The sequence below is a fragment of the Vulpes lagopus genome, chromosome 20, assembly GCF_018345385.1.
Source record: "Vulpes lagopus strain Blue_001 chromosome 20, ASM1834538v1, whole genome shotgun sequence".
Lineage (NCBI taxonomy): Eukaryota > Metazoa > Chordata > Mammalia > Carnivora > Canidae > Vulpes > Vulpes lagopus.
In genome coordinates this window covers 12,063,999-12,079,838 of record NC_054843.1, presented here as the reverse complement: position 1 = coordinate 12,079,838, position 15,840 = coordinate 12,063,999, and the positions used below count along the sequence as shown (strand labels likewise).

The 15,840-nt window shown below is 48.2% G+C and overlaps 1 protein-coding gene across 8 annotated transcripts in view; it reads left to right on the top strand.

The window, feature by feature from the left end:
- The first annotated feature begins 521 nt into the window (after window positions 1–521).
- Window positions 522–15,840, top strand: part of EVA1C (eva-1 homolog C) — an 83,667-nt gene continuing 68,348 nt past the window's right edge. For 4 of the 8 annotated variants that reach the window (XM_041735194.1, XM_041735198.1, XM_041735195.1 and 1 more), the window contains exon 1: window positions 2,613–3,285. In XM_041735194.1, the coding sequence (XP_041591128.1) occupies window positions 3,072–3,285 (214 nt within the window). In that variant the 5' untranslated portion in view covers window positions 2,613–3,071. Of the gene's footprint in view, window positions 1,729–2,612; window positions 3,286–15,840 lie in introns of those variants that run through there. The other 4 variants (XM_041735200.1, XM_041735196.1, XM_041735199.1 and 1 more) reach the window with 3 other exon arrangements.

Below are 15,840 nucleotides of genomic sequence, written 5' to 3'. Positions count from 1 at the left end.
AGCCAGACCAATCCTTTACCAACATACAGATGATCATTTCACTCATCTGCTACCAGTCTTTTGGTGGCTTAAGATAAAGAAGGGAAAGCTCACAAGGTCTCAGGATAAAGAGGGAAGTGCTGAGCACAGTGCTCTCTGTATCCCTGAGCTCTGGCTGACAACTTCACATCACCAAGCCTTGCCCTTTGATTTCTGTCCTGTTCACTGCAGACTATTCTCCATTCTTCTATGGAACCATGCTCCTTTTGGATTTCACACATGCTGGTCTTTCTTTCTTTCTTTCTTTCTTTCTTTCTTTCTTTCTTTCTCTCTCTTTCTTAATTTTAAATAGGCTCCAACACAGGGTTTGAATTTACGACCATGAGATTGAGACCCGAGCTGAGATCAAGAGTCAGATGCTTAACCCACTGAGCCACCCACGCACCCCACTGATCCCTTTTTCTAAAATGTTCACCCTCCCAAACACCTAGCTTTGGCTAGTTTTTGCTTGGTAAACTCTTTCCATCTTTCCTATCCATCTTACCTTTAAAACAAAACACAGGAACAGACCACCAAACTGGAAAGAGACTCATACACCCAGAGCACAAATGAGCGGTGGCCAGAAGGGAGGAGGCTGAGGGGATGAGAGAAGTCGGTGAGGAGGATTAAGAAGTACAAACTTCCAGTTATAAAAGAAATCAGTCATGGAGATGAAAAGGACAACATAGGGAATAGAGTCAATAATACTGCAACAACAAATGGTGACAGATGGTGGCTACACATAATTGTGGCCAGCATATTGTAATATAAAGAACTGTCCCATCACTATGTTGTCCCCCTGAAACTGATAAAACATGGTATGTCAACTAGACTCCAATAAAATAATTTTTTTTTATTTAAAAAGTCCCTGACACCTCCTTCCCTTCCACTCGGCTACCCAACACTTTGGCTCCGCGGTCCCTTTTAGTTTATGATTCTCCAGTCACTGTCTTCCTGTCTGTGATAATAATGACTAATATTGACCGAGCATTTACCAGCTCCAGGCCCTGTCCTACCCACGTCACCTGTATCAACTAATTAAAGTGTCACAAGCCTGAGATTTTACAGAGAAGGAAACCAGGGGAGTGCACAGTTAGCAACGGAGCCCACACTGGCATGTGGAAGCCAGCTTATGCCTACACTACAGGACAGTAGAGACTGCCCCCAGTCCTGTGGGAGCAAGGCCCCTTTACTGTCCCAGCCCCTGCACCCCCCGCAGCCCCAAGCACACACCAGTTCATACCTAAACCACATGGGATGAGGGGCCTGATATTTGAGCAAACGTTACTTACTTACTGGCTCCTAAGTGCTAGCCATCCTTACCTACCTTCCCAATCTCAGTTTCCCCGACCTAAAAAGCGCACACTAATATGTCCAAAAGTTATTGAGAAGGTTGAGGCCTAGCTTTAAGATCAAAAAAATATATATATTAATAATCTCCACAGCCCACACAGGGCTTGAGCTCACAACCTGGAGACCCGAGAGTCGCGTGCTCTAACCACTGAGCCAGCCAGGCGCTGGGAGGAGGTTGAGTATTTTTAATGTAGATTTTAAAATTCATCGCGTCTGGGGTTTGGCCTTTGCCACCCCCACCGACAGACAGGGAGGAAGGCGCCAGAAATACCAGCAGCTCCGCGCTTGCCCCTGCTGGAGCACCAAGTCCGGCGGGGCCCTGGGTCCTCGCGGCGCACCTGTACGGGGGTCCCACAGGTAAGTCGGCGCGTCTGGGTGTCCCGTCCCCAAGCCAGTGCAGTAGGGAGCCGGCTGGGGCAGTGCGCCTGGTCCCGCCCTTGGGCCTCATTATCTACGTTTCCGCGTCAGGCCCGCCGAGAACTTGGCAGGGCCTCCCCGCGGTGTTCGGGAACACTTTGTGCCCAGCGCCCTCCGGCCCGCCCCTCCGCCCCTCCGCCCCGCCCCGCCGGGACGCTCGCGGGGTCCGCGGGGGCCCCCCGGTTCCCGCACCCCGCGCGCTCCCACGCACTTGCCCGCTGCAGCCCCGAGCCCGCAGGCCCGGCCTGGGTCCCACCGCGCGTAATCGAGAGGTTCGGAAAGATGCGGTGGCCCATTTTAAAACAAAAGCCCGATTATTAGCGCTCGGTGCCGCTTATGCCCGGCCGGTGTCAGATCCTCGGAGCGAGCGCAGCCGACAACCAACCAGTACGCAAAGGAAGCGTAGTGGGCTCAAGAGGAAAAGAAACCGGCCGGCTGTGGTCTGAAACCGTCTGACCCGCTTTGCACCCCCCCTACGGTCCTCCCCCCACCCCGCGTCTCCTCGAACCCTTTCTGATTCCCGTCCTGGCCGCGTGGGCTTGGGCAGAGCGCGGGGGCCTCAGTCTCCCCCTCCGCGCAATGGGGATAACTGTGCGTGCTTGGTGATTCTGCAAGGAGGCGCGCCGCGGGGTCGCAGGGACGTGGGTGCTGGGGTCCCACACCTCCAGGTCGCCACCTCCCCGCGGCCCCTGCCGCGGCCCCGCCCCGGGAGCGCCTGGGCTCCGCGCGCGGCGCTGGCTGCAAAGTGCGTCACGGGCACCGGCCGCGCTCCTCCCGCGGCCAGGGCGAGGCTGGCACGCGGCCAGCGCGGGCCGGGCCGGGCCGGGCCGGGGGCGGGGGGTGCCGGGCGGTCTCCGGGGCGGGGACCCAGGCGTGGAAGGCGCTCCAGAGGCGCGGCCCTCGGTGCGCTGTTGGGGGCGCCCTCCGCGCGGGCAGCTCGCCAGGGACCGGCCTCCGCAGCCTCCGGGCGCGCGAAGGCTGCACTTTCCCTTCGCCCCCACCGCCCCCCCGTTTCCTCCCGCGGGGCGGGAGCGGAGATCTCCCCTCGGGGGTGTGTGGGGGGGAAACTACGCGGATCCTTCCCGGGGCTCCTCGCCCCGCCCCACTTCTCCGCCCCCTGCCCTCTGCTGGGGAGCCGGCGCTGGCCTGCGCCGGGGAGAGGCTCCGCAGCCTGAGCCGGGAGGTGCAGGGTCCCGCCTCGCCCCGCCATGTGACGCCGCCCCCCGCCCAGGGACCCCCGTCGCGCCCCCGGCCCGCGCCCGCGCAGGGGTGCGCCGGGCACCATGCTTCTGCCTGGACACGCGCGCCCGCCGCCCGCGCCGCAGCCCGCGCAGCATCCCGGCCTCCGCCGGCAGGTAGAGCCTCCGGGGCAGCTCCTGCGCCTCTTCTACTGCACCGTCCTGGTCTGCTCCAAGGAGATCGCGGCGCTCACGGACTTCTCCGGTAAGGAGCGCCCTCCCTCGCCTTGCGCCCCCCGGCGCCGCGGTGCGCGCCCAGGTGAGCCCTGGGCCGGGGGCAGCCGCCCGCGCGGGGGGCAGGGGGGGCGCGGCCGGGTTGGGTGAAGTCGAGGCGCGCTCAGAGCCAGTGTTCTTGCCCGGTGCGAGCCTTGGGCGCAGAGGTGGCTGCGCGCAGGGATGGCAGAGGAGCCCCTCCCCGCCTCTCCCCAAGGACGAAGGTGGGTAACGTATCTGGAGTTTCTCGCCTGCCGTTTACCTCGTCAGTTCCCCAGCAGCGGGTCCCGGCAGCGGGGACCCGACTCTGACGGATGCGTGTTCCCTGGAGCCAAAGCCTGCGCCGCGCCCAGCGCTGCACGATCCACGTGCTGTGCTCCCAGGAGTTGCGCTTGGTTTGCCGCTCGCTTTAGTCCGGCTGCGCCCCCGCCGGCCTCTTGGGTGCCCTTGTAAGGAGACTGGCCCCGGGGACGTCTGACCTGAAGTCTGCGCGGGCGGGCAGGGAGGGGCCGGAGGAGCAGGAGTTTACAGATCAGAGACTGGGGGCGGGGTGGGGGGTCTTGGCTTTACCTCCAAAAGGTCCCAGCGCCCCCAACCCCCGCCAGTCCCAGTCTCCTTTACAAAAAATCAGGACGTCCCCCTCCCAGTAAACCGTGAGGCTTTTCTTTTGGGGAGACTCCCCCAGCCGCGCTCTCCCACGCAGCCGATCTCAGCTCTGGGGTTGCCCGGGTGGCTCCAGCAAGTGAGAGAAGTTTCTGGGCTGATGATGGCTACAGGAGCCGCATGCTTGTATTACCGCTGCGCTTTGCAAAGCGTAGCAAAGTCCTCGCAGTTAGTTGTAACAGACCTGGGTCTCCCTCCGGTGAAGCCGGAGGCCCTCACCCTTTCCCAGCCCCTGCCCGGGGCCCAGGAGGCGGCTCGGAACCCCACTCTCCCCCTTCTCCGGGGATCTACTGCCAAGTCCAGGCTTTTGCCTGCAGGGTCTTTTGCAATCTAATCATGGTAAATGGAGTCACTGCTCACCCCGCTGTGCAATAGACTAGTACATGGCAGAGAACACTGGCAAACCAGAAGCTGAGTTGGGTTTCTAGTTTACTTACAGAGAATGTCATTGTTAGCTGAGAGCCCTTAGGTCAGAGGTTCTTTGCTTTGAATATTTAATATCAAGGCAGTGTTTCTACCTCGCAAAGGAAGCCAAGATATGCCTATTTGGCAAGCAAACCGTGGTCCTTAAAATCGAGCACCACAGGGTCAGAATGCTGTGGTAAATGTGCTGGGGAAATGCTTTTCAAGTGCTATTGACTTTTGTTTTTTTTTTTTTAAATAGAACTTTCTTGGCTGCTAGGAAAGTTCTGTGTTTGCTGATTTCAGCGACGGTGAGCCCTTCTGAATCAGCCACCGTCTAGCTCTGAATATTGCAAAGAATCTTCTTTGCAAAGCTGACAAGCCCCCCCTTTTTTTGGTGACATCACTGCAACTGAACAAATATTGCTTTAGGTAAATTGCGGTGTAACCATTAGATTGTTTTCCCAGATTATAGACACTTGGGGTTTGTTTCTTTAGTGAAGCCGGTGCAGTACTTGGGGGCAGTCTGTAGGTTACCACCCAGGTTTGGAATTGTCTGTATGTAGCAACCACAAGAGAGGGGGTGCTGGAGCTCTCCAACAGAGATGCTGTATTTTGGGGGAGGGGGAAGGAAAGGGATGTTTGGATACATGTACTTCTAAATGACACAGATGATAAAAATATTACTTTGGTGCTTTCGGTGTGAACCTGAATTCCAAGGTTGAAAACTCCCTGAGCCAGCGGTAGGTGGTGATATGACCAGATCTATCCACAAGCAGCCCCCATTTTTAACGCTGATCAGCCTTGCTCTTTAAGGATCTGAGGACTAGGGAAAGTGTCAAGGAGCCTTTCAGGAAGAAGGAAAGAAAAAAAAATTACATCCTCCCAAAGCACAGCCGCGTTCAAGTTTAAACCTAAATGTCATATTGTGTGGCATTGGGGAAGTGTGAAAGAAGGCTCAGAGAGAAGGATGGAGTCTTTCGATGTTGATCAATTTGGCTTGAAACCTTTGGGGACCCCCTGTGTGATATGCAGATGACTGTCTGAAGGTTGGTGGAATGCTTTAGCCAGAGCAGTGGATCTTGATCAAGTAATTCTAACCGCCCCCCCCCACCCCAGGACCTCAAAACCTGATGCTTGCTTTCCAAGAGGCAGGTGCTCCTGGTCTTTTTTTTATTTTATTTTTATTTATTTTTTTTTTATTTTTTAGGAACTTGGAGGGATTAGAAACCAGAGGTCTGTAAGGAGACAGTGCCCCCTGCCTCCCCACAGAGCCTTGTAAGAATAGCCCAGCCTTCGACAGTGCAGATACTTGCTTGTTTTTCTAAACAAGGGAAACATCAAAAACTGAAGCTGAGGGAGGGTGGAGGGAACTTGGGAGCCCTTTGCCCTGGGACGAACGGGATGGAGGAAGGATGGTGTTTCCGCATGAGAGAAAGTACCAGAATGTCAGGGGTCCCGGCCATTGTGTGTACAGTATAGGGCTTCCCAGGAGATTAACAGTGCAGAGTTTTGGAAAGTTACTTAAGCCTTTCTCTTCTTTGCAACTCTTCCTCGAGCCTTTTCCTGGGGCTGTCAGCTGGTATAGTTTTCCTGGGTCATTGATTTTTTTTTGCCCGGGGATTCCAGCATCGGATCTCACTCTTAATAAGCCAGGGGCTGCATCGTGGCCTCCTCCTCCCCCTCCGTGCTCGTGACTTGTGCTAATCACCTCCAAGCCTACTGGGAAAAAGGCTTCCCAAATACCCCCTTCCCTCTCATCCCTGAAGATATTGAGATGCTGCCAGCGGCCACTGGAAGGCTGTCATCACTGCGTTAAAAAACATATCCCAGGAAGACAAGAGCAGTTCATGCAAAACTAGTGCCTGTGATCCTTAATCCCATACTCAGATACACTCGGCTTTCATCCATTTCCCTCTCTGGGATGGAGTTGTTTTTTTTTTTTACTGCATTCCCACATTGGGGATTTGGCCTAAGAGGTCCAAATTGATCATTGATTTTTTTGTTTTTTTGTTTTTTCCCAAACAGAAGTGTAATGTCAGCATCATCTTTGTTCAAAGAACAAGGCAGGGATGAGGGCTGAGAGGAGGGAGGGGTGCCTTCTTGGGTTCCAGCCATAAAAAGCAAAAGATCCTCTATATTTTGTCCTGCTTTATTTCTTTTTAATTTTTATTTACTTTTTTAAAAGATTTTAAATTTATTCATTTAAGACAAAGAGATAACAGAGAGCGAACGAGCATGAGCAGGGGGAGAGGCAGAGGCAGAGGGAGAAGCAGGCTCCCAGCTGAGCCAGGAGCCTGACATGGGGCTTGATCCCAGGATCTGGAGATCATGACCTGAGCTGAAGGTAGATGCTCAACCAGCTGAGCCACCCAGGCACCCCTGTCCTGCTTTAAAGATACGATGTTTCAGCATGTCTCTCAAACTTATTTTGCCATGTCCCTCAGGTCTCTTTTTTGTTGTTGTTTTGTTTTACTTTTTTTTTTTTTTTTTTTTGGTTTTTTGGTGATTTGTCTTTCCTTGTCTCTCTGCTGAAGGCCAGCAGGATCTTCTCTTGTCTCCCTGCATTCCCCCTTTCTCTCTTCTCAAAAAGTTCAGAATGACTGATGGGCTCATTGAGAGGAATGGGGAGAGACAGAGGGAGGGAAGGGGTACAAAATCATTCTAGTTCCCACATGGAGGCCTAGAAAACTCTGGACTTTTGACAAAGAAGGCATGAGCATATGTCCACACGTTTGGTTTCACCCTAGGGTATGTAGCAGAAGGAAAGGGAGAAAAAACACAAGGAGAGTGGGGCAGCCTTTAAAGTCTCCCTTGCATCAAGCTGTCCCCAGACCTCAAAGATGGAAGGAGTTCTCTGAGCTGATGTCCTGCTCCCTGCCAAGTAGCCCAAGCCAACACGAAGTGATGCTTGTTACCAGACCATTTGCAGCCCAGCAAATAAACCCAACCCTAGCTCCTTATTTCACTGGCTGAAAATCTCAGAATGTAGAAAAAGGGTAAGTCAATTGATCTTGAGGCCTCAGGAGGGGATGCAGGTGTCCATTTAGGAGAGAGCAGACCTTCCTGTTCTGCTCAGATAAGCGGTGGATCTCCACCCTGGTGGCTCAGGAGAATCACTTCAGTCTGAACAAATGTGGGGATGCTCAAGCAGCGCTCCAGGGCTCCTTGCTTAACTGGTCTGGGGTGGGCCAGGTACTGGTCTCATTTTGAAAGCTGCCAGGTGACTCTAGTACAGCCCGAGTTGAGAACCACTGTTCTGGTGTTCAGAGGGCAGGGCTACCTCCTGCAAGCATCAGTTCGCTCAGGGTTGTCTGGGCCTGGCTGGGTGGTCCCTCACCCCTCCTCCAGGACTCCGCACCAGGGAGATCAGGACTGTATTTTCCCAGCCATCAGTGGATCTCTGCATCGCAGCGCCTGCACGCAGAGTTCTGCATTTTCTTATGCCTTAGTCACATCATCCTTTGATCCAGGGATTGTCTTTACTTTCACAAATTTTATGGGATGAAAAGCCAGCTCATAACCAAAGGAACACAACCCGAATGTCTGAAAGAGTTGTCCAGCTGTCACAGAAGAGAGATGAAGAGAGGCGTCTGAAACTGCCAGTCTGTTTCCATGGGAAGTAACTACATTTGAAACGTGGTCTGCTGGCTCGTTCTGTAGCAGAGAAGAGGAGTCTGGGCCAGCAAGTGGCTCCATTATTGATGGCTCTTCTCTCCCAGGCGCTTTATTGGAAAGGGCAGCCTAGCAGCAGTTTCGGGCAAGGGACGGAAAGGTAGGGAGTAAAAGTTAATTGAGCACTGTGTTATCTGATTTCCTCCTCATAGCAGCCCTACAAAGTAAATATTAGCCTCACTTTCTAGATGAGAACCTTGCCCCATTCTGCCCTCAGTATCTCTTCGACTCAGTTCATCCAAAGTGAGGGCACACACGAGGCGATCCAGCGGATGTAGGAGGAAGATGTTAGAACTTTTGTTCTTTCATATTGGTTTCTTTCCAATCTTAAAAAAAAAAAAGAAAAGGAGTCACCCTTGGCTTAAAATTAACATAAAAATTGGCAGCTGAAGGGTACACAGTTTGTAGGTAAATGTACATATATTGGAGGCATGTTCCCAAAATGTTTCTGCTGATGGGGATCATGATTTTAAGGATTTGGGGGCCATTGGTCTCAGCCACCCTGTCAACTTATTTAACATTCTTGAAAAGGCACCACTTTGGAGGTAACGTGCACTGAAAGAATAACTGCTCCCCTGTTATCTACCCCTACCCCCATCTAGCTCCCTACACCAGCTCTACGTCTCCTGGTAAAATTTAGAGGCAGGATTTGAACCCACTAATTGTCTGGTTTCCAAAGTCCATACTCTTGTCATTCGAGCTATGTAATGGACCTTCAAAGGTAGAGGTGAGGGCTCTCTGAAATTTGATTATACTAGGTCACTATTCTAATGAGGCTGGTGTGTTTTTATCCTTCTACAAGGATCTAGCTTTCCTTAGTAATACAAATCCTGGAGTCACAAAGATTTTAGTATTGGAAGGGTGGGTGACCAAATGACTCTAGTCTGCTCTCTGAGTCTCTCCTTCTCCCTGGGGGTCCCTAATTCTGCAACCCATTGGCTGACCCCGATGTTTGCAGATCTAAGACTCTGGTCCAGCATAAACAACACCTTCTTCACTCGACTTGCCTTAGCACTAGTGAGAGAAGTTGGTGAGTTGAAAATACCATTAGTGTACCAAATACATTCAAGTACCATGTGCCAGACCCTATTCTGACAACTTTATGTTTATTAACTCATGTAATCCTTACCACCTGTGAATTAGATGCTATGATAATAAATTGAAGAAACTGATGCAAAGAGAAGTGAAGTAACTTTGGGGGATTTGAACCCAGGCAGCTCTCCTCTAATACAAAAGCAAATTGCCAGTAGTTTAAAGCAATGCCATTTCTGTACTGTTTACCTCTTAATCCACTAGACCCCAGATTTCCCCGGATATGTGGGAAATATGTGTACAGTTATTATCCATTCCACCTCCTGTCTAAAGATAGTACTCATATAGCCCCAAAGAACTGCTTACAGAATAGGAACTGTGATCCATTTCTGGAAATTTTGTAGAACTGGTGATCTGAAATTATTTCTCCAACAAAACATCTACAACTGCTGAGTAAAATATAACAGACATCCTTTAAATGCGTGAATGACTCAATATAAGGGATGCAAACAGGGAACAAATATGAAGTGGATCAAAGAACTGAAGAAGTTAGCTGGCATTGACCCTGTGGCTACACTAAGACCATCTGATGGTCTTTACAACCAGGGTTTAACAGGTGCATGAAAGCAAGTTATGAGTTATTAGACCAATGTAAGTTAAGAAGTTGAAATAAAGATTTTCCAATAAATAAATAAATAAACAAACAAACAAATAAATAAATAAATACTGACATTACATACTATATAAATGAGAAAAAGAGCTCTTCCTATAAAACTGGGATCTGGAAGGGTTAAACAGTCATTAAAAAGGTGGATGAGAAACAAATCAGCCTTCTTGAAAAAAAAATGGCAAGAAAACATGTCTCAGCCTGGGCTGAGCTTTGGAGAAAAAAATTAGTCTCCCTGAAGAATATGTAATCACAGGCCTGGTTTTTCAAGAGTCTGGGTTTTAAATTCACATGATCTTTACCAAGAAACCTCATCTAAGAAACTAACAAAATTGTCCGAGGTTGGTTATGCCCCAAGATACTTGGCAAAACACACACACACACACACACACACACACACACACACACACACAAATCCTCCCTACATAGAGACCTCATCATCACAAGCTCCATAAGATTCCTACTGATGAAATCCTGCTGGTTATGAACACGCAATCCAAAACTCCATTATATGAGCAATAATCAGCAGTAAAAACAACAGAGTTCTTAATAAATAACAGAGGGAAACTAAAACAAAAAAGAATAAAAAGCAAGTCTAAAACATGACTAATGAAAGGCTATAAAGATTTTAAAAAGAACAAAATACATCTGCTATCTCTACTAATACTACTATACTGATGAAAAATATATTCATTGAAATTAAAACTTAATGGATAGATCATATGTAGCTGAGGACAAAAGCAATGAACTGGAACATAAAGCTGGAGAAATTATCTAGAATGCAGCAAAAAAGGTAAAGACATGAAAGATATGGGAAAAAATCTATAAGACATGGAGGATGGAATGTAGGTTCAGCATATATCACATCCATATTCCAGAAAGGGGGAATAGGGGAAATGAGGGAGTGGCAACACTCAAAGTGATAATATCTTGGAATCTGTTTTCAAGTATTAACAAAATATTCAGATTGAAGCATCCAAAGCAAGATAAATAAAAATACATGGATACCTATCATATTTAAACTATAAAATACTAAAACCAAAGTGACAGTCTTAAAAAAACAATCAGAGAGAGTGAGAGAAAACAATGTTATACATAAAGTCTTTGCAACAACAACAGCGAAAGCCAGAAGCCAGAGAAATATTTTTCCAGGTTCTGGAAAAAAGAACAGAACATCCTGTCAGAGCAGAACTATATACCCAGCTAAACTATCTTCAAGACAGAGTGTGGAGATTACTGCAGAAAATAAATAGACTTAAAAAAAAAGAGTGTGAAATGAAGACACGTTTACCATGATACATGCTTCCCAAAACAACTGCTAGAGGATATACTTCCTTGAGAAGAATGCTGAGTCTAGAAGGAAGGACTGAGTTATAAAGAAAGAAAATGGTACAGAGAAAGACACTTTACCTACGTTCCTTGCTCTGTCTTCCTTCTTAGAGAGTGCCATCTCCTTGACTGGAGAGAGATTTCTTGAAGATATCTTGTCCTTTTGACACCTAAAGCCAAGGGACAGCTTTTTGACTCGATTGAACTCTTCCACGGCCATAGGACTTCCAGTCTGAGGTGCTCAGATGGCCCTCAGTTCCACGGTGACTACAGAGCGGGAGTTCTGTGTGAAAGAACAGGAAATGTTCAAGTCTTTTAGTTACCCTATAAGAGTCAGCCCTGTCCTGGGGAAGCTTCCTTCTCAGTGGCTTCATGCACACGCACAAACAAAGCAGCTTGGGGGGATGAATAATAGATTTGGCAGGTCATTCTCCAAATGATACCCAAACCGCAGAGCATGGAATTGAGGGTTTAGCAGTGTGCCCACAGACCTACCAGACAACTCTGCCCAGGCATAAATTTTCCATTTTCATACCCGCATTTCTGGAAACCTGTATCGCTTGCTCACTCAGACCCTTGAAATTGAATTTCTCCTGCATTAAGAAGCTAAGGAATGAAGTGGTGTTTGGGGTTAGCTTTGACCTGAGAGCCAAGTTTTCTACACACAGAACCAGGCGACATTAAAATTCAAAACTCAGGCCACTGAATCTGAAATGTATGTTTGCAAACTGTCTGATTTCATGTCTGCCTCAGATGTCTCGTGAATACAAATCGCCTCATTTGGGGTTGGAGGAGCAGGAGAAGGAAACCTAAGAATGATCTCCAAAACAAATCTTTAATTCGGATGAGTATAATAGAATGTAATCCCGTTTCAAGTCTGTCAGCATTCCTTTGATGATTACAAATGAGTCCCTTTTCCCCTGCAACGTGGGGGAATAATCTGGATAAAATAACCCTTTTTGTCTGCAAGGGCCAGTGTGATGCATACTCGTGACAGCCTATAGAGTAGTGTTTCAGAGTCTGAGAAGAGCGCCGTGCCACCACGTTCTTCCTTTCTTTCTCTTGACTTAGAAGATTTTGCACTCTTTTTATGTTCAACAGCATCTGAAGTTCTCAGACTCCGTCCCCCTCCGCTGTTGGATGGGAGACAGGTGGAAGCGAGACTACCCAATCCCATCTAGAAGGCCAGTTTGTCCAGCTGCTGAGGGTAATGCTTAAAGGAATGCACACAATTTCATAGCCCCTTTTCTACTGAAAAAAAAAATGTACCTGAACCCCAAATCAGGCTTACATACTTCCTTTTTGTCAACTTTGTCACGAAATGAAGGGGTAGGTGTTTTTAAACTCCTCCTCCATTCTCCGAGGCCTGAACCACTGAACACACCTTCCAGAGCTAGCAAGGCCAAATGCTTTCTGGACAGGTGAGACGGTGCAGAGATGGCCCCAGCCGCAGCCTTAGGATGAAAAGTGGTCTTGTCAGGCCAGAGCTGTGAGATCCGTTGTGTGGACGTGGTCACGGCAGGCTGTGGAGGATTCCACTGAGCAGGTCTTGAGGTCTTGTCTGTTCTGCCTCTTTAACCACTGGAGTTCAAGTGTGAAGGTCCCTGTCTTCTGATTTACCTTTTTTTTTTTTTAAACCTAGATATCCCTGGATTTTTTTTCCTCCAGAAATCTATCTATCATCTATCTATCTATCTATCTATCTATCTATCTATCTATCTATCTATCATCTATTTATTTATCTACGTAGCCCGTGCATGAACAGGGCAGGGTAGAGAGGCAGAGGGAGAGGAAGACAGATCTTAAGCAGGCTCCCTGCCCTGTGTGGATCCTGATGCCAGGCTGGTTCTAGGGACCCTGCGATCATGACCCAAGCCGAAATCAAGAGTCAGATGCTTAACCAACCGAACTACCCAGGCAGCTCCTCTCGATGACTCCCTAAAGCTATCAGTCAGTGCTTTGAGGCAAAAGGCCTGCTTTCATCCCAGGCTTCTGTGTTTATTTCTGGTTAGTCCAGGCATGTTGTTCAGGGTTGTCAACCTTGACCCAAAATTCCATCTGGTCCTTAGAGTAGATAGCTATCTTTATCTGGTGAAAACTCTAGGTTCTCAACCCAGGGAGGTTTCGTTCCCCACTCCCAGAGATATTTGGCAACGTCTGGAAGTAATTTTGTTTGTCACAACTAGCCGTGCTGCTGGCGTCTAGGTAGTAGGAGCCAGGGATGCTTCTGAACCTCCTACATGTCTGGAGGTAATTTTATTTGTCACACTAGCGGTGCTGCTGGTGTCTAGTGAGCGGGAGCCAGGGATGCTTCTAAACCTCCTACGATGCACAGACAGCCCACAGCCCCCACTACAAGGAATGATCCCATCTTCACGCTGGGCTTCAGGAATGCAGGGCTAGACCAGCTGGCATGTCCCCGATTTATTTTCTACATCTGAAGAGAGTGGGGAAAATTTATAATAACCAAAGATGAGTCTGGAAAACCTAGAGCTCCTTGGCAGTCTTCTTCAAGGCCAACTTGCCTTCTGCAGCCACCTACAGGTGCCCAGCTCTTTAAAACTGAGGAAATAGAGATCCAGCCACTGTGGTGCTTCGACACCCTCTCACACCCCATGACTTCCCATCCCACTGCTTTCCTCTATGGAACTTGCCTGTGCCTCTGGCCCTTTTGTCCTCCTGATTCAAAACTTCCACATTCGCCATCATTACCGTCAAACTAAATATCACTTGGGAGAGATGTTCAGACTTGAAGCCAGTTGCTCACTCCCAGTGTGAGGATGCATTGGCAACACCTCTCACTTATTTCACAACTCAGTGAAGCAATCATGTGAGGGGGCAATTTGATTTGAATTTTTAAAAGAGTGTGAAAGTTGTGAAAACTGTGCATGGATCAGCCTTTGCTCAGCACCTCCCATTGCCTCATCCTACTCTCTGCCTCCGTCCTGCACCCTCTGTCTACCACCCCCACCGCCTTTCTACCCAGCTCTGCACATCCCGGTTCAGATGGCCCCTGGCACAGTTATACCCACAGATGTGTCTGTGAAACATTGTGTTCGCCTCTCTGAGCTGCCTGTTATAATGTGTTCTGATGTTCCAGGATGTTTCTAAGAGCACTAAGTGGGTGAATGGTTATTTTATTTTTATTCTTTAAGGATTTTATTTATTTATTCTTGAGAGACACAGAGAGAGAGGCAGAGACATAGGCAGAGGGGGAGGCAAGCTCCCTGCGCGGAGCCCGATGAAGGACTCGATCCTGGGATCCCAGGATCACAACCTGAGCCAAAGGCAGATGCTCAACCACTGAGTCACCCAGGTGTCCCAAAATGTGTTATTTTAGAGCGAAGTTATTCACCTATTCACCCCTGTGCGGAATGTTATACCCTTACTAGGGTGCACCTGTAGTCTATGTGGTCATGGGGTGGAGCACCATTGCAGCGCCCACACTGAGTAGAAGGAAAACCAACAGATCCCTCTGAAAGGATGACTGTCACCCCTGATCAGAGGTCACCAGATCAAAGGGCAGCCACCCACTTTCAGACCTGACCCACTGCAGTCACCCCCCCTTTCCAGGCAGGTTGGAACGCTAGTGAAAATATTTCTTTCCTTCTGCCAAACACAAACAAAATATGGTATAGTTTCCAAAAGAGTGAACAGGGCACCGGCAGGAATGGGTGTGCAGTATTTGTATAGCTTTGTGACTCAGTACATCTGAATCTCCAAGCATTTTAAGAGCTTTGTCCAAAAAAAAAAAAAAAAGGTCTATTGTGTGGCTGTTGGCACTGAAGAAAATAGCAGGCCTGTCAGAACTCTGTTTCAGATTTAATTTTAAAGTGGGTGATGTAAGAATGCTGTCGGACGGGAGGACTTTGCTCCTTTTCTCATTCTTGCCCATCTGGTGTGATAGAACTTGAGTTTTCAAGGATCAGTTCATATAAGAAATCAGAGCACCTTCCCTTGACACTCCTTTTGTGAAAAGACATCACGTTCATAAGCAAAGACTAATATGTTTTTAAAATGGGTATGGATCCCTGCAATGAAGCAAAAACATATTTGTGTTTCTATCTACATAAACGCACTTGCACGTACCTATATATAAAAAAGATTTTAACTATCCATCTATGTGCATATATGTATTTTTTCAGAGTATCCTCTTGCAAGATCTTACTTTCTTTTTACATTTTTAAATTTAAATTCTACTTGTCAACATATAGTATAACACCCAGTGCTCATCCCATCAAGTGCCCTTCTCAATGCCCATCACCCAGTTACGCCAATCCTTTTTTTTCCAATGCAATTTTAAAAATGCAGGTCTAGAGACATTATTGATTTTCCCAAAGGCCTCACGCATTCGATATCTACTTCTGGGTATTGATGTTATACAAATAAGCAGGAAAACTGTATTATCAAAATGTTTTCCTAGTTGTTTCTTTTGCAGGATGTTGAACAGTGAACAGTGATTTTTTTTTGTCATGTATATATTTTAACATAGAGTGCATGTTTCGTCCTGTCTCTGCTTCTCTTGGCCATAGAGATCATATACTATACGTAAAACAACGACGACAACAATAACAAAAACAAACAAACAAACAAAAAAAGAACTGAAGCATCACATTCAACCCCTAGATTCAACCAAACTATGAATAGGTTCTTAAGTTTCTGAGGCAAGAAAATTTCTCACAATGTTGCCAGGCACCCATCTGTGTTATGGGAGTGACTGTGCCCATTCGAGTCACTTGGGTCCTACTTTCAGAACCACCAGACCTCAGCAAAACAACCTCTGTTTCTTCCTTGCTTTTTTCCAGAAAAGTCCCTTAAAGACCTGAATTTAAG